Genomic DNA, 26,629 nt, shown 5'->3' on the forward strand with positions numbered 1-26,629 from the left:
GAGCGTACTTAATTAACACAATCTCACTTGAAAAATAAAATTAATCTGTATTTCATAAATAAATTATTGACAGTTTGATATTTTTTGCAACCGCGCTTTCTTGTCCTTTTAATTCTATTTATTTATTTTTTGACAGTCAACAGTTCGGCTGGTTTTTTACAGAACTCAATTTTTATAAATATTATATTTAATTAAATATTTGATTTGAATTGATTTCCGTTCATTATTGTTTGAAATGCACGATACTGATACAATTGAGGCTATTGAAAGTCGCATAAAAAGCTTAGAAGACCTCGTATATGGAAATTCAGCTCCAGATTCTGAGAATAAAGTATGTAATTTTTTACTTAGTGTTTAAATTTAAATCAAACAATGTTCAACAAGTTAAGTTTCAAAGACATTTCTATGTTTGCAATTTTTTCTTTTAATGCTAATATTCATGTTCTAACTTCTGAAATGGACTTAAATAAATTCAATCTTTTGAATCTTTACAATGCATGAATAATATTGTTGTATCCTTATGAATTCGTGAATATGAGAATGGAATAATGTATAATATAATTGGAAATAATGTGAGATTTGAAAAACACAACATTAAGCTTTAATAGGAAAAGAAACAAATTGAGAGTACAACATAACAGATGATCTAAAGAAGGGGAATTCTCCCCCACCCCCAGGTGGGATATTTCCGTATTGTGATCTGTCGCGCCAACTACAATCGCCAAGGAGCCAAATAGAATTTAAACTGGAAAATTTTTTTTAAAAAAAAGACATGTAGATGTTTGTTGTGGGGTGGCTATGAATTATATCTTTCCAGTTGGTCCTTTCCTGTGATGTTTTTCTTAGTTTCTTGCTGGCCACTGCCCGGAAGTTTCCAAGACTTAGCGATTATTCTGCCACATATCACGATACGGAAATCTCCCCATGGTGGTGACATAAAAGTTTAATATTAATGATAATCTCTAGGTATTCTATTGCACTCAAAGTCCCATCTTGAGACACTTGAACATGCACCTCCCTCAGTGGAGTGGGAGGGGATATCTGTTGTGCCAACTAAAATTGCCACGGTGACAAATAGATTTTAAGCTTGAAAATTTTTTAAAAAAAAATATGTGTATGTTTTGCCCGGGGGTTGCTACGGTTATTCTGCCGCAGATCACGTTACGGAAATCTACCCTGTGGGAGCGTTGAAAATAACCTTCATTTGCTTCGGAATTCAAATCTGAAGAATTGCTTGGAATATTTAATGAGGGTACTTGTATAGAATTTAGCTGGTTAATGTGGCGCTTATGAATATGTCCTCTGAATCCAATTTGACAATGTAATGGTGCGATCCAGTCTGCGAGTTACAATTCCGTCTTTCCACACTTCGGAATTGTATTGATACATATACACTTGAACTCTCTCCCCCACTTGGAATGAACACACATACGTAGTAAAAACTTTTCACTTATGAAAATGATTTGGAAAAATAGCATTTAATTGTGTCCGAAACTTTCCGTATAGGTTTAGTTGAGCTGGAGAGTTTCCTCAAGTAAGTGTAGAACAATAGCAATAAAGAATTCTGTGCACTTTCTCTTATAAACTTCCTGATTCCCTGGATATTGATTCTAGTTGATGTTTGAAAATTTAAACATTTCATTGTACTAAGGCTTTTATGGCAGGTGCGATGAAGCATTGGAAAATACTGTACTTGGAGTTATATACATGGTACCTGCGCTCCTGGAAAGTCATGAAAATTCATGGAAAGTCATAAATTTCAGTATTAAAAAAATTTTGTCATGATTTTTACTATTTTTAAAAAAAAATCGTGGAAAGTCATGGATTTAGGTTGCTGAAAAATCTAATTTTTAAAATGAAATCCCCCCCTCCTCAATTTCATCCTGCTCCAAGTACCTGAATTCCTAACAAAATCACTACTAGCAGTCATATTTTATTAGAATATAAAATGTCTTAATCGTGTTCTTTAAAAATTATGGTGTTCTTTCAAAAAATGAACGAAAAAACTTAATTTCTGGAGCGAATTATCTTTTAAACTTCTGTGATTTAAGAATTTTTATTATTTATTAATTTTTTTATCAATTTAAATTTCAAGCCGAAGCAAGCCAATCATTGGCGAATTTTTTTTTAATTTCGAAATGAGAATAGACAAATAAGGAGTATTTCTTTCCTTTTCTGATGAACAAGAAAAGTATCTTATGCTTATAATTCTGCAGAAAAAAAATTTTGATTTTGTATTTTTTTCCCCAGCTATTTTATTGCTTCAACTCTTTCTTTACTCTATTTTTTAAATTTGAAATCTATAAATATGAAGATGTAGAGTATAACAGTTTTGGTTATAATTATCATTTCAGTTATTATAATGCTTTTTTAAATTTATTGTTACATTTGGAGAAAATAGTAACTTCTTTAAGTCATGAAAAATTCCTGGAATTACTCATGGAAAATTATGAAAAGTCATGAATTTGAAAATCTAAAATGTAGCAGATACACTGGATTCACCACTTGTAAAGATAATTTCATTGTTAGAAACCATTATATTCTAGGGAAATCCATGAAAAGAAAAGATGTCATTTAAAAATTGATACTAGAAATATAGATTTAGCATCAACGCACAATAAAAAATTATAGAAATTAACTTAATCTATATAAATTCTTTCCTAGTTATATTCTGGATCATCCAAGGGTGTATAGCAACTTTTGGTGAATTTTTTCGAAATTTAATACAGTCCTTGCAAATTTTTACAATATTTTCAATAACTCCCATATTACAATTTAATCAACAACATATTTGTTAAGTTGAATTAATGAATGTTGAGTTTAATAGATTAAGATGCAGTTTTAGGAACAATAATAAAAAAGTCAAGGTGACGAAATGACTTGTTGTAATAAACTAAATAATAACAAAGAAAGAAGAAATGTCAATGGGAGGTATTCCAAGATTATAGGACACATGCTCATCTGAAAAAAGCAACTCCTTTGAAGGGTTTGTGTTTATTAAAATTAGTTAATTAATTTCCGGAAGAAAATTCTTTAATATAAGTAGACTGATTATTTGAAGAAAAAAAAATCCATAGTTATTTTGATTCTTTATTTTTAGTGTGTGGAAACTTTAATGAATGTTCAAAACAAGTTACAGTCTGCTGTCACTGGAAGAGAAAAGATAACTACAGTATTTTCTAAATGTAAGAGTTACTATTCAGTGTTTTTTTAAATATTTACTTTCTCCAACTATTAGAGTAACCAGATGTCCTAAAAGTGATGGGTTATTTGAAAAGCAGTTTAAAGAAAAATAAAAGAAGATAGAAATTTAGAGTTTGTTATGTTCTGTTTAGTCCTTTCTCTCTATTTTTGTTAAGTCCTTTACTCCATTTTTGTTAAATCCTTTACTCCATTTTTGTTAAGTTCTTTCTTTACTACTAATACCTCTACAAATATAGGTACCTCTTCTGGCTGGAAGAATTCAAATCTCTTTTTCTTGTCACACTATTCTAATTTAAATACTTTGAACGGCATCTATTAATTTTAATTTTAGACTGTCTTGTTGATGCAAATGGTGATTATTTTGGAAATTTTCCATTACAGTGCCATCTATTGACAAACTCTGTAACTTATTTTGATACTTTGTGAGAAATTCTGATTATCCAAGCACAACACATTAAAATGTGCATTTCTATCTCTTTTCATTTTTTCTTTCATTGATTTTTCACATTGTCATCATTTTTGGGACACAGTATTGACCTAGCAGATAAGCTTTTACTATAAGATAGCTTTCGATAATATTGCAGCCCCTAAAATGTTGCTTATATTTAATAATTTTTTATTTTGTATTAATTAAAATCAATATTTTAGTGGATGATCTGGAAAAATATTTAAATCCAGATTTTAAAGAGAATGTGACTTTAACTGACCCAGTAAAAACGAATTTGGTTCTTCTAGGTGAGTTTGCATCTGCTTTGTTCTAATTATATTTAGTGAATATTACTAAACATGTTTTAAAGTGAAATTTTTTTTAACTTATTTATTTGCAAAAATATTTAATGTAAAAAAAATTAAAAGTTGCAATAAAGTATACCAAGTTTTATTTATTTATATTCTTCAAAAGTTTTGAAAATAAATGTTTGAAATACACTGAAAATACACACATTATATGTGATAAAAAATGCTGTGAGAAAAAATAAAAACATTTGCCACCTATGACATTTTATTAAAATTCTTTGATCCTATTTCTGTTGTTAAGTTTCTGTTCCAATATATCTAAAAATTTTATGTCTGTGGTATTTTGGTAGATAATTCAGATGACCCCTGTGGCAGAATCGCAGCGACATTGTTACAGACCATTACAGAGTTCTTGCAGAAAGTTTTCGTTTCTACAGAAATTAACACATAAAATTTGATTCATACATTAAGATAATCAATAACTTTTTGGCTCTTTCAATTTACGTAGATAGTTTCTTATGTTTTGATTGCATTTTTGGCAATTATTGATCTTGATTTTTACGTGGTTTTTAAATATCTCGATATATTTCAAACAATATGAGAAATTCGAATCGAGCATTTGTGTATTTACTTTTTAAGACCATGATTCTATCCATTTTTTGGCTGTTGTTGCTATTGGTTTCTCCATAGATTTTAAATCCAATATTTTTTGTACAATATTGTTTATTACACCAACTCAATCTCGAAATGAAACACAATTAAGTAATCCCTTTTTGAGGAATCTGATTCGCGTGATTTTGTCGCCGATCTTTTTATCGGCAATTACTGCTATGAATATCATGATTTTTAATTGTTTTTTTTATTGTGTTCATTATTTACAAAATACGAAGTAGAAAATAATGAATGAGTTTGTCCCCCCCCCTAAGAAAATGCGAGAATATCAGAATAATACATTATATTAATATTAGAATAAAAAATTGTTACATGTTTAATTTTAAAAAAAATTGTATATAGTTTGTTTTTTTGTAAACACAGCGCTTTTGTTATTTTGAATTAGTAACATATATGCTTGTTATTAGTGAAATGTAAATTATATTAATATAATAAATATAAATAAAGTACTAAAATAAAAAATATCTTGCAGAAAGATATTACTGCTAGAGTTTTGTCGCAGAGAACTCGACAAAAATTCTGCCACAGGGCAGACGACTGAGAACATTACTACATTTTATTCAAAAAGATATTTTTTTCCTTTAAGGAACTTTTAAATTATTAAATAATCATCTAAATATAACATTTTCTTACTTTTATTTTGAAAATCCTAATGTGGTTTATTCAAGAGAATTGATTATATAACTGAAGCTATGTTTTCATGAATTTTCTTTTTAATTTAAGTGTTGAAAAAGATGTCTTAAGAATGTTTCTTCTTTTTTACTACAAATTTATTACTTTTTCTCCATATTCTTTTCTAGAGGAAGATAGAATAAGGAATGCAGTGGATTCTTTACAAACAGTGAAAGAATTAATGCAGTATTTAGATAGTGAGCACATCAAAGGTATAACATGTTTTTGTATGACATAAGTCATTTTAAATGTATACTAATATACTGTATGTCTATTATTATACATTAAATTACACTGGTGGACAAAATTAAGAGATGGAGGACATTTTCTGAAATATCTCAAAAAATACTGAATATAAATAAATGAAATTTGGTATGGATATAGCTTATTCCATGTCAATAAAGTATGCAAAACAAAAATGAAAGTGCCATTCACTGGCAAGACCTATTGCCAATAAATCCAATGTAGTCTGAACTTAAGGATAAAAGATGACAATAAAAGTGAGGCTTGTACAGTGTGTGTTGCCTCTAGTATTGTGTGTGGTCACCCCTGACAGACAGACAGCATGAACGAGTATGCATGCTGTTAATAAGGGAGTTAAGGATGACTTGTGGAAGACCCTCCCATTCTTCCACCAGAGCAATTTTTAACTCCAGAATGGTTCTGGGGGAGGTTGGCGCATCGCAATAGTTCTCCCAAGAGCATCCCAAGCATGTTCAATAGGATTCAGGTCAGGGGATTTGGCTGGCCAATCCATTCGTTGAATATCCTCGCTTTCCAGATACTCATCAACCATGAAAAGCCCTATGTAGTCGCACATTGTCGTCCATAAAAATGAACTCAGGGCCAACAGCGCCCCTGAAAAGACTCACATAGGGCTCTAGGACCTCCTGCCTGTACCTCTGGGCATTCACGGAACCATTGTCAAACACATGGAGCGGTGTGCGGGTATCTTGCATGTGTGAATGAATGTTCGAAAATGCTTTCCATCTCTTAATTTTGTCCACCAGTGTATATTGTAAATTTATATTACATTATACATTTATATTCCATATTACAAATGTATCGTAGTAAACTGATAATAATAAGCATTTTTTTTTTAAAAAAGATTTATTGTAAGATAAAAGGTCTTTCTAGGAATTTAGAAAAATGCTTTAAAAGGTGCTTTAATAATATACCTTATAATATTGAACTCAAAAGTTAGTAAATATCAAAGTACCCAGATTTTTGCACAGGTTCTAACAATTCAGGCGTTTTTGTTGAAGCTACATTTTTCATATTGAATGAACTCATAATTTTATATAATCTGCACCTATTGACAACAAATTTAGGATGTATTATTTTAATTTCATTTTTACGGAAAAAAGAGAGCATTTTACTTGCTTAGTTTATTTATTAAAATTGGTTTTCTTACAATAAGTGCTTAAAAAATTCCTACATGCTTCCTGAACTATTCATTTAGATAAACTATTCTCTTTGCAAACTATTCACATTTGTTTTTCATCCTCAGTTTTAAAAATTGCAGCTTTATCCTTATCGATTAAAAAGAAAAGCATTACCAAACATAAGCTGTATTATCACATTTCTTTCTTCTTTTTTTAAAAATCTTTTAAAGAAATGAACTTTTTCAGTTCACTACTTTATTAAAAATAGACTTTCTTCCAACTTTTGATTTATAAAACTACTTTATTATTTAAAAATTTCCCCAACTAAAGTAGTCTTACCTTTTGATGAAGACATATTTTCATGTTCCATATTAAATATAAAATTCTGTTTCATTTTTCATCTTACCTTTAAAAAATCTTGTACATTTGTTATAATGTGAGATTTTATTTATTACTTAAATTATTGCTATTTAGTCAATCAAATATATGAAATTTTTTATGTATGAAATGATAATAATGAGATACAGTATCAATATGAATAGTGTATAATAATTATAATTTCTTTTTTACAGTTTGAATATTTTATTCATTCTGGTATAAATTGATAAATAGAAATTGAGCATTATTAACACATTGTTTCTATTCTTGTAACAATTTTACGTCAAGTTTATTTTCAAAAACATATTTAGTGATATAAAATTAACTAATATTAAAATATTCATTTATCCCTGAATTGTTAAAACTGAAAGTTAATACTAATGCTCTTTTTTAAATTAAAAAATAAATAAATGAAAATGTGCGAAAATCTTTTTTGTCATAAAAGTTGAAACTTTCTGTTGTAATAATTTCTAAATTTTCTTACTTGCAGTTGTACCATCTCTTTGTCCTAAACTATATGAAGTGAGTCAGATTCAAATTAAATTGCAAGTAAGTTTGATTGTTCCTTTATTTTATTTTACTTTTAATAGGTAAAATTCTCATGTTGCTAAGTTTATTTTACTCATTTTTCATAAAGTTTTTTTTCTTTTATTTGATGTTTACCAAATGATAATGTTACTATTAAATAGTGAGTTAATTTCTTATTTATCTAGAAGTAATTACAATTATTATTATTTTTTATTTTTGCTTGATTATGAAAACTTAAGTTAGTATTTGATACAAGTTAGAATTATTAAAACTAAACTCAGCAACCCATAGTTAGAATTATTATTTTCTTTATATTTGATATGTATTTTCCTTTATATCTAATACATTTTTTATTATATGTACTGTTTGTTCATACATAATATAACTTCTTTTAAGTATGTTAGCAATAAAACTACTGTCAAAGAGGTCATATGTTATGATTGTTGTATCTTAGACATATAAATTTAAATACACAGTGCAGTGTACCATGGTGTTCAGTCAAGTTGGAAGGATTAAAAATCTAAATACTTTCCTTTCTGTTTTTAATAGCTATTTTGCTAAGTGTTTTTTTAAAACAATTTAAAGAATGCCTTAAAACCAATATTCAAAAAAGGTGCTGTTCATTTATAAAGTGTAAAGGTCACTGGTCATACTTTATTCCTGCATGAATCAGCAAAAGTAGAAAAAAATTTATTTAACATAAACCTAATTTTGCTTTTCAGCAATAGGAACACTTAAACTCATATTGTTAGTAGTAACATGCTTAAGTTTAATAAAAAGCACGCCTATATTTTTGTTATTTTCAACTTTTTGCACAGATCAGGGTTGAAGATTCTAATAAAGATGCATGCAAAATTTCTAACTAAGGAGTTTAGAGAGTCGTAGGAGTCAATAATTGTGCTTAAAGTTAAGTAAACAATATTGTTTAAAGCAACAATTTGACCATGGCTCCAGTTGGGCTCAATATAATCCTATAACAACAGGCACCAATATTGGGATGTCTAGATTTTTTAATATTGGTCCTAGAATGGTCTATATAGGGACTATATTGACTAAATAATGAATGTAAAATATCAGGTGAATATGACAATTTTATATAGGGCTGATAATGTTTGTTAAGTGGCTGTAAAATATTGGATGAATCGACAATGCTATATAGAGACAATATCGGAATAATAATGGCCCTTTGAATCCGTATTGAGCCAAGATTCACGAATGCGGTCCAATGAAGGCCCATGATGTTTTGCTGCTAGGGATGTATCAATACAAAACTCTTTAAAGTCATCTAACTTTAGCTTTTTTCATCAGATCAGTTTGTATTTTTTTGTAAAAGTAATTTAAAATGTATCAATATAAAGAAATAGATCTTATTTATATTAAATGTTCTTTGACTTTTTATTTAGGAACATGCTGGTGAGCTGACCAAGGAAACTAAACAACTCATTGCAAATTATGATGATCTTGTATCCTTGATTTATTAATGCATTGCTGAAAAAGTATTATTTGCATATATTTGTAGGATAAAAAAATAAGTTTGAAAATTGTCAAATAACTAGCAAAATATATGTAGGACCAAAAAGTGAAGCTAGACATGTTTAATATTTTTTAAAAGCTATCCAATGCTGAACTTGATCTTTCATCTCATCCCCCTCTGGAGGGCAATTTTGATATCTAAACACCTATTTTTTATTGCAGATTCGGATTTTCCTGAAAAAAGTGACCCTGTTTGACATGTAGGTTTATGCATTTTGCTTCAAAGATGATGCTGTAACCAAGTACATACTGTTTAAAATTGCAGTAACTTGAGACCCATCAGATAGAAAATAAAAAGAAATAAAACTAAAAATGTTTCAGTATTTTTTTCAAAAAAAGAAAGAAAAAAATTTATAAAAAATCTTTTTTAACTTATCTATTTTATTATGTAAGTTTATGCATTTTACTTCAGAGATGACGCTGCAACCGAAAAATTAAATAGGGTTCAGACTGTTAGAATATGCAATAAATGGTGTTTGGTGCATGTTAAATCTGTCGAGTCACAGAGTCTTCCATGTTCCAGTAACATATACCTTTGGGGGTACTGAATTAGAGACTGATCATTTTCCGATTCAGGTTAAAATTACGATCAGTGGATGTATGAATGGGTCAATGTACCAATGGCTGAAGTGGCATTCTTGGCCATCGATGGCACCACTGAAAAACAAGAAACACACTCTCTGCCTTAAAATTGCTTGGTTTGACCAAGGAGGCTTGCTGGTATTGGCAAGTGGCATTGGAAACAACACTCTATCTGTAGGTCGCAATTCCCTAAACTGTGTTTATATGTAGGTATTCTAGTTGATCTTCATATTTTCACTTAAAATTGCGCTTATGGATTTATATTAGCTGTAGGAACTTACACTGATTGTTAATATCATACTAATCTTTGGCTTTATGTGTATCAATAAAATTTTTTTTTACCTTAACTGATATAAACCAATATTTAATTGCTTTGTTCTTAACTCAGTTAGGTTTTATCTCTGTCAAAACAGTTTATTTTGTGGGATTCTATTCTGTCTAAGATAGAAAAAGAAAAGCTGCCTAAAAAGAAGATTCTAACATAATTTAATACTTAACGTAAGTTGGCATTTTGAGTTTATTTTTCCACTCAATGATAAAGCAAAAGTATGAAGTTTTGAATATATGTTTAATAAAAAGTTTTAACTAAAACTGTGCTGAAATTTATCATATTTTTGGTAATCAATTTAATTGCTTGACAAAAGAATATGGCCGAATGTTTGAATATATAACGAAAATTTTGGTACTTTTCCATTAACTGGGTGCAACTGATATTCTTACCATTATTTTCTCTATTTAAAAAAAAATTGGCTGTCACCATAAGATAAATAGTTTAATTTCTTTGCACTCAGCTAAAGGAAAAGGACATAAATTTTCCATCTGTAGTATTTACAAATAGTAGAATGAAAAAAATTGCTGTATGTATACAAAGTATTGTTTTATCAGGTTTCAAGTTTGCAGTTTATTCACTTAATAGTGTGGTTACTTTCAACTCTATTTCTCATTTTGATTAAAAAATTATCACTCTTTTTTTTTAACCCCTTGTTCTTTAAATTAAAAAAAAATTACTTTATTATTTAATAAAAAAAATTTACAACATTCAAGAGAAGAGATTGGATTAATGTAACTTCCTATAAATGAGCTTTGAGTGCAAATGAACAGAAAAATAAATTTTTTAGGTTCTTATCCAAGAAAGCTTAAGAGCGTCATTGTAATGATTATGTAGTTTTTAAATGACCTGAAGTAGTAAAATAATAATTTACCAAGAATAGTGTTTAAAAAAAGTGCTTTGTTTCTACAAAATAAATTCTAACACTGAAACAACTGTGTGGAAAAAGAGGAAACATCCTTTTAAAAGAGCCCTAGGCACAATTGTGTTAAATTAATGATGTGAGACATTGATACATTAGGGTAAAAAAATCCACTAAAAATCAATTTCAATAAAAATGTGCGTTCTAAAAAAACTCCAACATTCCCAGTTTTCAACTGCCCAAATGTCGCTGAATCTCACCAATAGTTACAAACCTATAATTACTTCTTTTTTCTATGTGACTCAAATATTATGATCACCTTCTACAGGGCTGATTGTGCTTAGGAAAAAAATCCGGATTTTTCGCTATCCGTGATCCGGAAGTTTCCGGAGATCGAAGGTTCAGATGTTTCAAAAAATCATTGATCACAAAAGTTTCCGGAAATCTAATTTTCAAAGGTGGAACTTAAAAACACAGTTTATTTTATTTGTTTGTAAGGGAGAGCCAGAGAGATACTTTATAAGCTTATATTCATTTTTTATCAGTAAATAATTGTTATAATCATAAACTCAAGAAAGACATATTTGTAAATTTAAATTACTTCTCCAGGTCATCATAAGTATGTGCAAATGGTATAGGTATGTGTAAAATTTTAAATATATTTTAAGTAAATTAAGAAATATTGAGAAAAAGGAAAAAACTTTGTTTAACTTTTTTTTTTTTTTTAACTCAAGAAATTTTGCGGAATTTTGACTTGGGCTCACAATCACCCCTGATTCTATATCAACATATGTATTTTTGAAAAACCAGATTAAGTACGCTATTACATTTTTACTAAAGGCGCCCTTAAGGAAGTTAGATGACACTTGTCAGCTAAGTCGTACTGCAATCAAAAATTTATAAGATTTTTTACGTAAATAATTTGCGTGCTGATAAGTGTAATCTTTCACATATATTAATGATTTACATTGAATTGAAATGTTTCTCAAAAGGATAATTCTAAAATTTATTGAAACTGGGATACAATTTTTAATTTTCAGTACCATGATATTTTCTCTGGTAAAATTTAATAGTATTTATCGTTAGTCTTTAATGTAACTAACAATGCTCAAATCTTAATTTTAACTCTAAATTGTCTTAATAAGATTTGAATTCAGGTAGTTAAATGTAAAAATATTCAATGATTATATAATTTAAAATATGAAAGTAATTTTGTTTTAGTTTAATTTCTTTCATTAATAAAATATATTTTCTTCCTTTTCATTAGGTATGCACAGCACATTCAAGGGTGAAAATAATATTTTTATTTGTATTGTAGTTAATTATATGTTGATTTGTTTATGATTCATGTTTTATATTATAAATAAAATTTTACTCTAAGCACCATTTTTATTTCTTAGTTGATGATGCATTTTCAATTGTTCATATCTTATTCTAAAATGATATAGGCAAGCAATTATATATTAACTATTATAAACTGCTTTAATGAAGAAACAAATATAAAAAATAATAAAAATATTTTAATCTTCATTTTTAATATATGTATATTTTACTACACAATAAACTTTGAAAATGCCCTAGAGCAGGGGTGGCGAACCTTTATACACCAACGTGCTATTTTCTCTAAAAAAAAATTGCTTAATGAGGTCATAGACGTGCCGTCTATACTATATATATGCCGTCTATAAATAATATTACTAAATATACTATCAACTCAAAACTCTTTATTTACATTGGAAAAAAAATACATTTTGCAATGTCTCAGTTATACACGTAATTCAACTTAGAGTAACATCAGTGTGACTTCTGTTGTTGCAGATTAGATGACCAAAAACTTATATTAGGTTGTAAGATGTTAGTTTAAGCAGGACTGTTGATTTTTTTGCTAGTTATTTATTGTTAGCTTGTTTTTTACGGTTATTAATTGTTTTTTTTTTTTTTTTTAGTATTTTTTATTAATAATTGTTTTGTTTGTTTTTTGTGAATTTTGATTTGTTACTCATGCTTCATAGCATAACATTTGTGTAATAACAATTCATAGTGTAACAACAATTGTGATCGGTGGAGTTCCCAAAATATTGTGCCTTTGGTTCGCCATCCCTGCCCTAGAGGGTGTCGCTGCAAAGCCCAGCCCTACATGACATCTCCATCCATCAAAAAATCAATTATGTAACTGAAGAATACATTTGAATAGTTTTCATCAAGGAAAGTGAAGGAATTCATGTATTGGCTATTAATTGACTGCCAAGGCTCCTCTTCTCAATACACATTCAAATATGTTGGCAGAGAAGATAGTGTGAGAGATTATTACAAGTTATTTTAATGAACTCAAAACATTTAGCAACCATATAATGCTTTTCAAATTCTATACAAATGTGTCAGGCAGAGAGTAGAGAGAATCTCTAAAAATAGATTTTATTCTGAAGTCAAGGTTATGGTATAAAAAAAAAACGGATTATATTAATGATTTTTATTTACTGAGAAAAAGATTAGATAGGATAGTAATTTAGTTTTTTGGATGTTAGAAGAAATAGTATATTTTTGCATTGACAACATCACAAAAAGAAATTTCCTTTATTTACCTGGTCTTTTTCATCCAGAAATTTATGTATTCAGTTTTTGGCAAAATAATTTTTTTTATAAAATCAAAATCTTTTAAGTTGTTCACAAACACTCAGAAAAAAAAATTAACGATTCAAATGGTATAGATTTTATTAATAAATTTTCAGTTTTACTATATTTCAATGTATAAAATATATTTTAAAACGCTTATACTTGCCATACAAGTTGAAAACAAACATTCTTATAGAAAAATGTTAGTAAAAGACCATTTTTTTTTTTGGAAAAAATATCAAGAGTCTCAGAAATTTTAAACTAAAATTCATTTTTCTTGATTTTTTGGCTATTTAATTACATTTTAAAATTGATAAAGTTCCCTGAATTTTCTCAGTTCTGTGGTCACCTTGTCATGAAAACATTTTTTGGCAATTAACTCTGTAATTTTTTACAAAAAATAATTCAAAATTCAGTAGAACTTTCAGAGGCATAGAATAATAATATGTATAACTTTTGCAATCACCTGATACTTGTGTTTAGGATTTACACTTGGCTTTAACAAGACTTTGTTCCTCTTAAAAAAATTTTGACATTGGCAAATGTAATTCCTCTATAAATTATAAAATTTCCTTATCATAGTTTTAATACTATAGCCGTAAAATTTAAAATCGCAAACACTGTATTGTATGGAAGAGAAACAATCACAATAAAATATCTCACTTTTATTTCACATCTACAAATAGCATTATAAAAATAATTCACAATCAACATAAATGAAAATTTGCTTTAGCTTTTTCAGTTTTTCCCTTAAAAATTATATATAGCAGCACAAAGTATAAGTTGAAAAAAAAGAACATTTCTCTAAAAAATATGGCTTCCTAATTTGACACTAAAATGTGGAAACGTTTTATTTTTACAGGGTTAGTTAAATTTACTCATAATTAGAATCTTCCATTGTTTTTATCAGTAATGGAGGCCTGAAAATTTTTTATGAGATTTTAAACAAATTTATCCATACTTTTCTTATAAAAATATATATGTAACAAAAACATAAACACTGACTAGTATTTTTCACAACAATGTAACAAAAATGATAAAAGTAATTATATTACATAATTTTGAAATATTTAAAATACAATCAATTTATCAAAGCAATTTATAAAAAAAATATATAATAATTTGTGCACTTATTAAAGTTGTGACAATAATTGAGAAATTAAGTAACCATTCATAACTTTTTGCTGACTTCGATTTCAAAAGTCTAAATAATTTTTACTTCTAGTTAGCATGATTGAGTTCTATATACAAAATTAATTCACAATATTTAATATAAAAATAATGCAAGCTTTAAATACTCTAATGAGAAAAATATGAAATGCTAAAAGTGCTCGGAATGAAGATATAAAGCAAATGATAAGAACAAATAGCAATAAGTGTTGGAATGAATAAACAACTTTAATAAGTAAAGAACTTTCTGGGAAAACATGTTATGAGACATTTTGTAAACACTCAATTTTTCAGCTTTAAAAGCATGTTATTATCAAATGAAAGCATACAGGATTAACTTTTTTGCCAAATCTTTATTATAATTAAATAAATAAATAAAAAAAGAAGGTTCCTGGTGTTTCTGTACAATTTAAAATGAGTAAAATTCGAAAACTGATAATCTGAAACTGTTTTAACATGTTTTTCCCCTCATTAAGCTCTATAAAATGATTACGAATGAATTTCGTATATGGTTAAAGATGAATTTAAAAATTCTTGTTTAGAAGTTGCACTTATGACTTTATAAATGGAATACAAACAAAACAAAAAATAAAGCTATCATTAAAAAGATATTAAGCTAAGTAGTTTTATAAGTTAAAAGGCTCTATTCAAAAGGAGGACAATAGCACCATTTTTCTAAACGAGATTGAGGAAAGGCTATAATTTAATTTAATTCTAAAATATCTATTAATTTTGCATCCATTATGCACACATTTTCTTATCATTAGTGTTCTGGTAATTTATCTAAATATTTCAAAACACAACTATTAATATTTTTTATTCTTAATATTTTAGCAATTGATCTAAATAATTTAAAATCTAAATTTTATTTAAATAATTTCTTCCTTAGGGTATTTTTCCCACTATCTCCACTTTCTAAATTTTTTTCCTTTTTCTTTTTTTCTTTCTTCTTTTTCTCTTTCTTTTCCTTTTTTTCCTTCTTATCTTTACCTTTATTTTTCTCTTTTAGTTCAGCTGCAATTGGTAAGTCACCTGTTAGGAAAGTAATAAACAATCTCATACAAAAAGCACCAAAACCCAGCAGCCACAACCAGTAAGAAACAGAGTAAAAACTAACATAAGAATGAAATGAAAGCATGCATAATAACAGTAGAAGTGTGTAACAAAAAGGTTAATAAATATTTAGGTATTTCAACCAAAAATTTTAAAATAAATTATTAGAAAACAAAACAGACACTTATATTTCCTCCTGGGTGTATTCTATAAAACTATTGGAAATTCTTTTTGTTGATAAAGTAGATTTTCTTGAGGATATATTTTGTTCAGTTCCTTAAAATCATATAATTTACTTGAAATAGCAACTTCAGAAGTCAGTAAATGAAACATTAAGAAAGGCATTTAAAGCTTTGCAATAGGAGCCCAAATATTAATGTTCTTACAGTAGAAAAAAATGTAAATATAATTAAAGTAGAAATTTTATGTATTTACTCTGCTACTGAAGTAAAAAATGAATTTTGATATTTCATAAATTGAATTTTTTAATGTCAATATCCTTTTAAATATACAATATTTAACTATTAGATTCAATTTCCTTATAAAATTAATTTTTTCTACCATGTGAAAAAACAATGCGGAAGCAGTAAAAATAATAATTATAGAAAATGAGGATTAGAAATTGAAGATGATACTTGTGAGTTTAAGGTGTTAATAAAAGTAAAAAGCTTTTTCCCATCTAACCATGCACTGCATATCATTCTTGAATAAAAATAAGATGTGTACATACCATTTTTTATTTCAATTTGCTCCTGGACACTGACATCTTCTTCCATTTCCCTAAAAGACAGATAAATCTTATTATGTTTATATAATTTTAGATAACAAAACAAAAAAAAATTTTTTTAAATTCTTTTGGTGTTCACAAACTACCAGGGATGTGCCTAGGGTCTAAGCGTCCGAAAGTAAAACACAATGTCATTAGCTGTAATTTTAAATGTCGGGCACCACAAACCATTGCAAATTCAGTAGAGAAATTTCTACTAATTACATTACAACCTTATAAAAATAATACTAACATAAAATGTATCAAAATCTCCCACTTTTAAAATTTAAAAGAGAGTAATAAACAGATTTTTTGCAGTCCTAGAGGTTCACTCCCAAAGCCCTGGCCCTAAGCATGAAAGCAGATGGCATTTAAAATTAGAAAAAAATCTGTTAAAATTAAAAATCCAAAAATGTATAATAATGGCTATCCACATACTAAATACTTTTTTTCATAAATTTTTATATGCAAAGTTTTGATAAGTTTTAAAGCACTTTAAATCATTTCACATACTTAAAGGAAAACATAAAAACAAACACGAAGCATTTACTACATAAATTCTAAAAATTTTATATTCCAAAAAATATCACATATTAAGGTTTTTTTAATCTTCTAATCCTCATGCTCTCAATACCAATATAAAAAGCTGTATTTGCCAATTCCCGTACAATCAACACTAGTAGACATTATAGTCAAGCTTTTACTCTTATAAGAAAAATTCACTTAAAAATTAAAAAATTTTATTAATAGGGGTGCAAAACCTGCGACACACCGACTCCTGATATGTGGCCCGCTAGAGCTCCTGAACACCATGAAATTTTTTTTCTTCTTTTAAATGTCGAAAAATTTTAATAGTACATTTGAGTCGTCACTTATCCATATACTTATGAGTCATCACTTATTGACACCCTTTATTCATGCTAATTTCATCGTAAATTTTAGCTTTTTTAAAAATATTTTTTGCTATTTTGATGTTTTAGTACGTGATTTTGATATTACTTACTTTAACTACAATGATATTAAGACACAAGAATTTCGAATTGCGCATTGAAATAATCACTTTTAGATACTATTTATTTGTGCATATTTCATCGTAATTATAAGTTATTTTTTCGGTACTTAGTGCCATGCATTGGAACGAGGAATTAGAATCCCGGTATTTTAGTACAATGTAACAGCAACATGAAAAATTCGCAAACTGAAGGAAAACACGAATTTTTAAATTGTTCAATGTTTCTAATTCATTTTGTTTCAATTTTTTTTGTAGTTCAAGTGATTTTTTGAGGAAAAAACTGAATAAGTTTGCAATTAAAAATTCCTAAAACCTCTAATAATTCAAGAAATAGAAATATCATAATATCTGAAATATAATACCAAATAAATATTGAATCTTATTTTGCAGTAAATTGATTTTGTTTTTATTTAAACACTATAAATTTTCTTTAATGGAAAAACTTTTTTTTTACACTTTCATTCTGTAAGCATTACAGTTTTTGTTGTTTTTAGAATTCGTAATTTCCCCCCAATATATATATATACACTTTTTTTAGATGAATTAATTATTGATAAAAAAAATTTTAGAAAAAATATTAGTTTTTTTCCTTTTTGAATGAATAGCAATAATTAAAAGAATTTATTTATCTGTAAATATATTACTAAGTTTTTTTTATAAAAAATATTTAGTGCTTAGATCATTAATGTTTAAATAAATATCATATTTGCCACAAACACGGCTAAATATGTGTCTAGCCTTTGTAACTGTGGTAACTATGTAACTTGCTGCGCAAGTGGCCCTTCACTTAAAAAGGTTCTTGCACCCCTAATTTAATGTGATAACTTTTTAAAAAAAATCAAAATGCATTTATACTGTTTGGAGTGATAGAATAGTATAATGTTGAGATTCTGACAATTATGTTTGCATAAATTACAAGAGAAGCCTCAATACATTTCAAACAAAGATTTCGTATAAGGAAGTATAGTCTGGAATGCTTTTAGTAATTAAAGAAAACTTTGCATTTCTTTCAAGTCAAAGAATTTACTTTTTATATTTTATTTTAAACAACCAAAAAGTTATCAGATGAGTTTTTAGAAGAATTTGTAAACAAAACAAAATATTCATGAATAACAATGTTGTTCCAAGCTCTCTTAATAAAAACTGTCAGCAGATGGCGCTGAGAAAAAATAATAACTCTTTTCCCCCACAAAATTTTCAAATTAATTGTTAGTTGGAATGGAACTCAAGATGTGGCTTGCAGCAATAAAATGTTATTATTACAGGTTTAGACCCGATCACGAAGTCCAATCCTGTCTTTTATGCAGCAGAAATGAAATAGTAGTTAATCCAATATATTACATTTTAATGTATTTTAAAATAAAATAATAAAAGGTTACATGAAATAAGAACATATCTCGCTGACGATCGAGAGAGAGAAAAATATCAGATGAACAACATCTCGTGAACGAACTTGTTTATATCAAAAAAGAAACTACTGTTCACTTCCGTTCAAAGTTCGGAAGTAGAAATTGAAGTAGCAGTCTCAATCTCACAACTGCGTCAGGGGGCAGTTGTCGTTTTTGAGTTTGACTCAGCAGTGAGGATACTGCAGTACCCCCCTCCTAGTGCAACGTTACTTGAATCGTGCAGGGAAACGTACTTTACGTCCCGATCGTGTATGCTTAGCCTTGTCCTCTGTTTTTTCAACATTTGTTGTTGTTGGCTCAGTAACTTCCGGAGGTGGGCTAGGATGGTAGATCACAGGCTCTGGTTCTGACTCTGGAATGTTCAAGATGTAGGCTGGCTTTAGTCTGTCTATAGTCACAAACTTGGATTTGTTGCCAACTTGAACTTTATATACTTTGTCTGTTCTTTCCAGTACCTCGAAGGGTCCATCGTAAGCTGGCTTAAGTGGCGGTTGAACAGCATTGTGTCGGATGAAAACTTGCTTGCACGATTTGAGGTCGGTCGAGATGAATGTTCGGCTCTTAGTGTCATGATTCTTGGTTGGTGAAGGGGACAATTTTGCCATATTTTCTTTCAGGCGCTGCACAAATTCACTGGCATTGAAATCCTTTGGTGTTGGCATTAGAAATTCTCCCGGCAACTTCAAGGCAGTTCCGTAAACCAGTTCAGCTGTTGTAGCCTTTATGGATTCCCGGAATGCAGAACGCATTCCCAATAATACTGTGGGTAAGACCTCTGTCCAACGATCAGTTAGATGAGCTTTTAATGAGGCTTTCAATGTACGGTGCCAATTTTCAATCAAGCCATTAGAAATGGGGTGATATGCCGTCGTATGGATGTGTTTAATGCCTAATAATGTCATTAATGATTTGAATAGTTGACATTCAAATTGTTTACCCTGATCTGTTGTCACTATTTTAGGAATGCCAAATCGGGCGATCCAATTTTCGTATAACGCACTAGCTACTGTTTCGGCCGAAATGTCTGGAATTGGACGAGCCTCACCTGGGGTACCTTTTCATAGATGACGGTTGACATGGTCTGTAACAACTTTCCCCACATTGATACGGTGATCTTAATACAGCTCTCCCGACTCAACCGCACAAAACAGCAATGAATCAACTAGTGACATCCATTCATCGAATTCTATCATAGCTATAATTCTGGTGGGGGAGTACTGTAGCGTATCTACCACTACAAAATTACAACAACATTTCACTAGTATATAAGACATGTTAACTCGACTCTATGTTGGGGTACCTTTTCATAAATGAAGGTTGACATGGTCTGTAACTCCACCCCCCACATTATCATTCACAGGGGTCTGTCTAGGTTTTTCTGAGAGGTACTTATTTTGTGAAAATTCAGACATAATTTGTGAAAAATTATATTTAAAAATCAACACAAAAATATGGATTTATCGTTTCGTAAGGGATACAAAAATAAAATTTTAAGAAAAAGTATTTTGTGAAACTACCGTTTTTCCTAAAGTTGAATTTGTGAAACTACTGCTTTACCTAAAATAGAATTTGTGAAAGTACCGCTAAACAGTAGTAAATTCGGCCTGGACAGACCCCTGATTCATCACGTTTTTAATTAACGTAATTCATGTATCATTTCATTTTATATATTAATCATCATTAATACATTGTAGATTATCAATAATAAATGTTTATTCAGATTTAAATAAGATGTCAGTAATACTAAAGCCTCATCATAATATTTATCTACAGAAAAAAAACATGATTGTCCATAGAAAAAGGTAAGTGAAACTTACCATTACCTTTATCTCAGATATTAATTAACAAGAATAAATTAGTTTAAATAAATGTATAAAAACACAAAATTACCAGCGTTAAAAGCTGATTTATTGCCCATTAAAACTATAGAGATAGACCACTCAACCCCATAATTCAATCTTTAGGCTATAGAAAATGTTTTTGAACATTCAGTTACTCAAATGTTTAATGTTGTAATCTTAAATAGTTTAGAAATCTTAAATGCTTGAGAATCTTTACTACAAATTTAACAGAAAAACTTGAGACTCTTTGCAAAGAAAAATCAAAATTCATTTTGTAAATATTTCAAGGCTTTAATTAGAACTAGGGTTTAAGATTTGAGTCATAATTTAAACCTTTTACTGTGAGGTTATAGTTTCCAGAAACGAATTTCTGACTCTTTTATTATTTTTATCATGAAATATGATTGATAAACAAATATTGTTAGGTATAGTTAATTGTAAAATAATTTAAAATTTTAGAGAATATTAATAAAAGCAATTTATTTACTTGAATTAGGGAAAGGCTTTCATTTCATGGATACCTAAAATATTCAATATCCACTAACTATGTTAATGACAATCAAACTTATTCCCTCTTTAGTTCTTTACCAGAATGTATTTATCATCAAAAAAATACTTCTGACTGAAAATTACGTAAGCATATGCACAAAATATGGGCATGCTACATGATTTTGTATATTTATTCATTACTGGGGGATTCCACATTCTGATCGCTATCACTTGTCAACAACTAGAACACACAGACCTTCTTTTTTTTTTGCTCATTTCATCTTAACCTTGTTTATATTAGCTTTTATACTTTATTTTAAATAAACTAGAGACTACACTTTAATTATGTGTAAAATAAATCCACGATTTTAATTTTAAAAGTAATGAAAACAAATTCAACCAACCTCCTCCTATCCATCTCAATGCTGTCAATTATAGAGTTCCTTTGGTCAACAATATCAGTAAGTTCATAAATAAGTTCTTCTTCTCTAGCCTTTTCTTCTTCAGTTTTCTCTGATAAAAAAAACAAGCAATGTATTGAGTAATATTATTTGGATGATTTAATTTAAAACAATATAGTTTGTAAGCATTCAAAAAAACAAAATTGTGTTCAGTTTTATCTAAGTAACAATAAAAAAGCAGATATTCAAGAAATTTTAGTTAATATTTTTATTTTTTACAATTTGATTATTCCAAAGAACTTATTTTCAAGTACTAAATCTTTTGGTACTTATTTTCTTTAATTTTTAAAAAACCTGTTAAAATCATTGTCGTCATGCAAGTCTACTTGGTCCTAAGTAAAATATGTATTTTTGAGAACAATTATGACAGGAAGGAATAAACATTACAAGCACACGCAAAATCAAAAGATAAGATTAAAGATAATATTTATAAATTTTAAATTGACTAACAAAGTAGGAAAATGTATACACCATTCGGTTAAATATTGATCTGAAATTAAATAATTTCGGAATTAAAAAAATGGAAATTAACATAGAATAAAGTCTTCAGAATTTTTCTTTTTAATCCACTTTGCATTAGTAATTTATACAATCAAAGATAAATGTTTCAATGGAACAAGTAACATAGATAAAAATTATCTTCTAATATCATAGATAAAAAATCTTCTAAGCAATAAGAAAATAGTAACTCATTAAATAAAAAGTCATTAAGACTTTCATTTTTTAATTTCATAACAAACAGTAAGTCTTAAAAGTAATTATGCACTTAACATGATATTCCTTTTAAAAACTGCAATTTCACTTCTTTTTGTTCTCGCACAGTAGAAAAACTTTAAAAATAGGATTCAAGCAAGCATTTCATTTTTAAAAAATATATAACTATATAAAAACTAAACTTGGTGGTGCGACAGCTCATAGAGGGCCAAGGCCTGCTGTGCCCATCTCAGTTTTATGACCTTGGGCTCTGGGGTGCAGGAGCAGATGTTCTGGTTAGGTGGTCAGTCGAAAGCGGAACCCCCAGTGTCTAGTTCCCAAGCAAGCTTGGTACTCATTTATTGACCCACTGAAGGGATGAAAGGCTGAGTCAACCTTGCCCGGCCCGAGGTATATATATATATATATTTAAACATCATGAATAATGATTAGTTCTTTTATACAAAAGGTTTTAAGTTAAGAAATTTCTCCAGCATATAGACAAACTACATGGTTTCAAAGAAAATAACCATGATTGTTCAAAACTAGGTAACAATTTTAAAATATTAAGTTTAAAGAGGAAGGTTTGATCCAAACTAGCTGCATATTTTGATCATATCTTAAATCTTCACCATGCCTTAAAATTTTGTTACAACAAAACACAACAAAATAAGAAATAAAAAAATAACAATTATATTACAATTCAATATACTTTTATAATAGTAAAAAAATTAAATGTTAATAGAATGTATTAAACATAACAGTGATTAGATTTAATATTCAAATCGAAGAAAAATATATAATTATTGAGTAAAACTTCCTACCACTTTCAGGCTTAGCCATTAACTCTCGTATTTGTTTTTCTAATTCTTCCTGCTGCTCTTCTAAGCGTTGAGACCGTTTTCTACAAAGAAAAAAAACCATTGACATTTTAAATTCAAATTAAATAAATGTAAAAAGAGCTGACATCTGAAAATGATAGTTCAGCAAACAATAAAAATTTAAATAACATACATATACATAAGTTCAGCTTGACGACGGAAAAGAGCATTTTTCTGGTTTACTAATTCAAATAATTGCATAATATTTTCTTCTTCTTCAACAGAAGGTTCCTCATCTGAAGTAAAAAATTAATAATCAAAATAAAAATTAATTAAGAATGTTCATTACACTGTTCATTTCAATAAAATAGTAATAAGAAGAAAAAAACAATAAAAATTTGGAGAGTAATAATAATCAAATTGCTTTTATGATTCATAATTTAAAACCAAGTACACAAAAACAAACAATAAAAAAATGCAAATATGCACTTTAATTATTTTGCAGCAAATTTAAGTATTTATATTTAAATATGAATGGGAATTTCTCACAGCTAATCATAATATGCATTTCAGCAAGTTTTATGTAATAATTAGACTTAACGCAACTTTACAAAATATGTTTAGTTTATTATTTGGGTATATATTTTTCTTTCATAATCAAATATAGTCTTTTAACTAAAGAACACCTCCCACCAGAAAATCTTGGTTTGTCTGCTGCTATGGAAACAAGAAAGAGTGCATTTTAGAGAGAGGAGCTTTTGATATTTCTTTTGTTGACCCCAGTGAAAACGTTTCCTACAAGTTTACCCACACCCCAACTGGAAGTAATACAACCTCATAACCGCAGTCGATGACAAATCTACAGGTGACTGGTAAGGAGAGTTCTTTACATATACAGACTAGGTATATTGGATATTTTCATATCTAGATACCTTTTGTACATTTCTTTAGCGTTTTTTGCACATTTTGTGAAAAATCTTTTTGGGTAAAATGTTTTATCGTTATATGTTCTAAAATCAAAAATATTAGACAAATAATAAAGAGGTAGGGTAAACCAACCAGTGAAGGAACACTACCCAGTGAAGGAGCATTTCATATATACTGATTAAAAATAAGAATTTGAAAGTTTTTCTTTAGATTGATTGGTAACAATAGCTTTCTGCCAAACAATAGGAAGTCATCTAGCAATGATTTGGATTACCTGGTCAAATAGACTTCTTTGGAAAAAAATCTGAATTTGTTATTATCTCTGCAACACCTTGTTTCTTTGAAAAAATTATAAGTTGAGTGTTTGTATTTATATGTTTGAAGTGGAATTAAATGCATGCACTAGTTTTATTTTTCTCACTGTGAAAAAGAGAATTCAAAATATAGTTATTAAAGTTACGTTTTTTTTTTAAAGCATAGCATAATTAAGTACTGAGATAAGGGGGTGTTTATTCACTGGATCACCAAACGATGAAAAACCAGTGAAGAAACAAGTGTTCCTTTACTGTTTTTTTTTCTAAGTTAATGAAAATAAAAGATAAACTTTAATTTTCTTGTACCTTTAGTGATGTTCCGCATCAAAAGTATGTTAAAAATATGAAAAACAACTTCTAACCTATTTATTCTATAGATTTCCCAGTGAATTAACAGTATGTGTTAATATGTTGACACTTTAATTTTCAACTCATGATTACAAAAAAAAGTTAACATTTTCCAAGTATTTATATGTTATAATTTGAAGAATAGGCTTGTTTTTAAATATTTGTATGGCTTATAAACTCATAAAGAGCATTAAAAAATAACCAAAATTAAGTGTTCCTTTACTGGGTATTCATTCACTGGTAAGAGCTGTTCCTTCACTTGGTCTTCTTACTACTTGTTATTTGAACCTCTAAAACTTTAAAACAATATTATGTAAGTTCTCTACAATTTTTTTACATAATTTGCAATTAGTAACAAATATGTTGACACTGTCATTTAACTAAAATTATGAATTTTGAAATTAATATGATTTTTTAAAAGGCAAGTGAAGCGTAAGTGTTCCTTCACTGGTTTGTTTACCCTATATAGCCTGTTTGTTTTTTAAAGTAATACCATTTGGGAATAATAGCAAAATTTAATAATATTGAATAAAATCTTCTTAGAACCACTTCTAAAGGCTTTCTTTCTACTTGGTCAAAGTAGCCATGTGAAGATTAAATATCGAAATATATTTTATTTAGAAAAGTTGCTTAACCTCAATTCTCCACTATGCAAAATGATTATTTTTTGAAAAGATGATACATTAATAAAGTCATAGTCATCACCAAAGTCAATAATAATATTAACAGTTTTTCTTTGATTTTTCTCTTAAATTTATCACTATGCACCTTGAAATTCTACTTTAAAATATGTTGTGGTGATTTAAAACACACAACGATAACACATAAACCATCAAGCTACTTTAATTTTGAAAATCATTATACTTAATAACATATTATGATTATTATACTATGTTATGAAGTATATATATATATATATTATCTGTACTTATATCCCAAGGATGTTGACTATTGAGATTCAATTTAGAAAGTTAATTATTTAAGTATTTATTTGTACCAGTCACAGTGCGATCAAGCTTTATTGACTCATTCATCAAACGCTTATGTAAAAACGGAACATCTTACCTTTATCTCTATCTCTAATTAAAAGCTCTATTTGCCGGCCTTGAGTTTCAAGATCTCTTTGTTTTGCTTCAATTTCTTTCATTTCACGCAATATTTCTTTAAGTGGAATTTTCTTTTTCTAAAAAAAAAGTTTATCTAACATTAGAAATATTAATAAAGCTTATTATAAACAACAAACATGAGAGTACAACGGTGCCCTGAACCTATTCTACTGCAACAAGCATTCAGTACAGGTAAAAAGATGCACAAATAATAACATGAAAGTTGATAACAGAGCTGCTTAGTTACACCAACATTTAGAGTTTAACATTTGGTATGTATATAACGCTCAATTTACCCCATTTTTTATACAGGGTTTCCTTTTTTGGACAATTTAAATTGAAAAACTTTAAAACTAATGTCTTTTTAACCATTTAATTGTAAAATAATTTGTTTTTAAAATATGAAATCTAATAATCAACTAAATATTCTGAACTATCTAAAATAATGTCCTTGCCACATGAGGAAAATAATGAAGCTTATCCAGGGGTCTGTCCAGGCCGAATTTGCTACCGTTTAGCGGTACCTTCACAAATTCAATTTTAGGTAAGACGGTAGTTTCACAAATTCAACTTTAGGAAAAACGATAGTTTCACAAAATACTTTTTCTTAAAATGTTATTTTTATATCCCTTAAGAAATGATAAATCTATATTTTTACCATGTTTTTGTGTTGACTTTTTAATATAATTTTTCACAAATTATGTCAAAATTTTCACAAAAAAGGTAC

At 28.2% G+C, this 26,629-nt stretch overlaps 2 protein-coding genes across 4 annotated transcripts in view; one reads left to right on the forward strand and one right to left on the reverse strand.

Moving 5' to 3' along the window:
• Positions 1-37: 37 nt before the first annotated feature.
• DCTN3-p24 (Dynactin 3, p24 subunit) lies at positions 38-12,265 on the forward strand. Its single transcript, XM_043042511.3, has 8 exons — positions 38-331; positions 3,101-3,185; positions 3,853-3,939; positions 5,412-5,495; positions 7,537-7,595; positions 8,978-9,037; positions 10,082-10,187; positions 12,147-12,265. The coding sequence occupies exons 1-7, from the start codon at positions 236-238 to the stop codon at positions 10,172-10,174; spliced, it is 564 nt and encodes a 187-aa protein (XP_042898445.1). The 5' UTR covers positions 38-235; the 3' UTR covers positions 10,175-10,187; positions 12,147-12,265.
• A 1,871-nt stretch (positions 12,266-14,136) lies between these two features.
• Positions 14,137-26,629, reverse strand: part of MICAL-like (protein) — a 54,067-nt gene continuing 41,574 nt past the window's right edge. For 2 of the 3 annotated variants that reach the window (XM_016050450.4, XM_016050448.4), the window contains exons 8-13: positions 25,862-25,979; positions 23,401-23,503; positions 23,211-23,290; positions 21,637-21,745; positions 16,446-16,495; positions 14,137-15,694 (exon numbers count right to left, since the gene is read on the reverse strand). In XM_016050450.4, the coding sequence (XP_015905936.3) occupies positions 15,528-15,694; positions 16,446-16,495; positions 21,637-21,745; positions 23,211-23,290; positions 23,401-23,503; positions 25,862-25,979 (627 nt within the window). In that variant the 3' untranslated portion in view covers positions 14,137-15,527. The remainder of the gene's footprint in view (positions 15,695-16,445; positions 16,496-21,636; positions 21,746-23,210; positions 23,291-23,400; positions 23,504-25,861; positions 25,980-26,629) is intronic. The other variant, XM_087164016.1, reaches the window with a different exon arrangement.

This window comes from Parasteatoda tepidariorum, chromosome 5 (assembly GCF_982258835.1).
Source record: "Parasteatoda tepidariorum strain Cologne lab strain chromosome 5, Ptep-v5.0, whole genome shotgun sequence".
In the NCBI taxonomy this organism is placed as follows: domain Eukaryota; kingdom Metazoa; phylum Arthropoda; class Arachnida; order Araneae; family Theridiidae; genus Parasteatoda; species Parasteatoda tepidariorum.

What these genes read in the sequence shown, in the direction of transcription:
- DCTN3-p24 (XM_043042511.3), top strand. Translation starts at nt 236, where the DNA reads ATGCACGATACTGATACAATTGAGGCTATTGAAAGTCGCATAAAAAGC. An exon ending in AGATAGTGAGCACATCAAAG is followed by an intron (nt 5,496 to 7,536) that starts GTATAACATGTT and finishes TCTTACTTGCAG; the next exon opens with TTGTACCATCTCTTTGTCCT. An exon ending in TTGCAAATTATGATGATCTT is followed by an intron (nt 9,038 to 10,081) that starts GTATCCTTGATT and finishes TAACTCAGTTAG; the next exon opens with GTTTTATCTCTGTCAAAACA.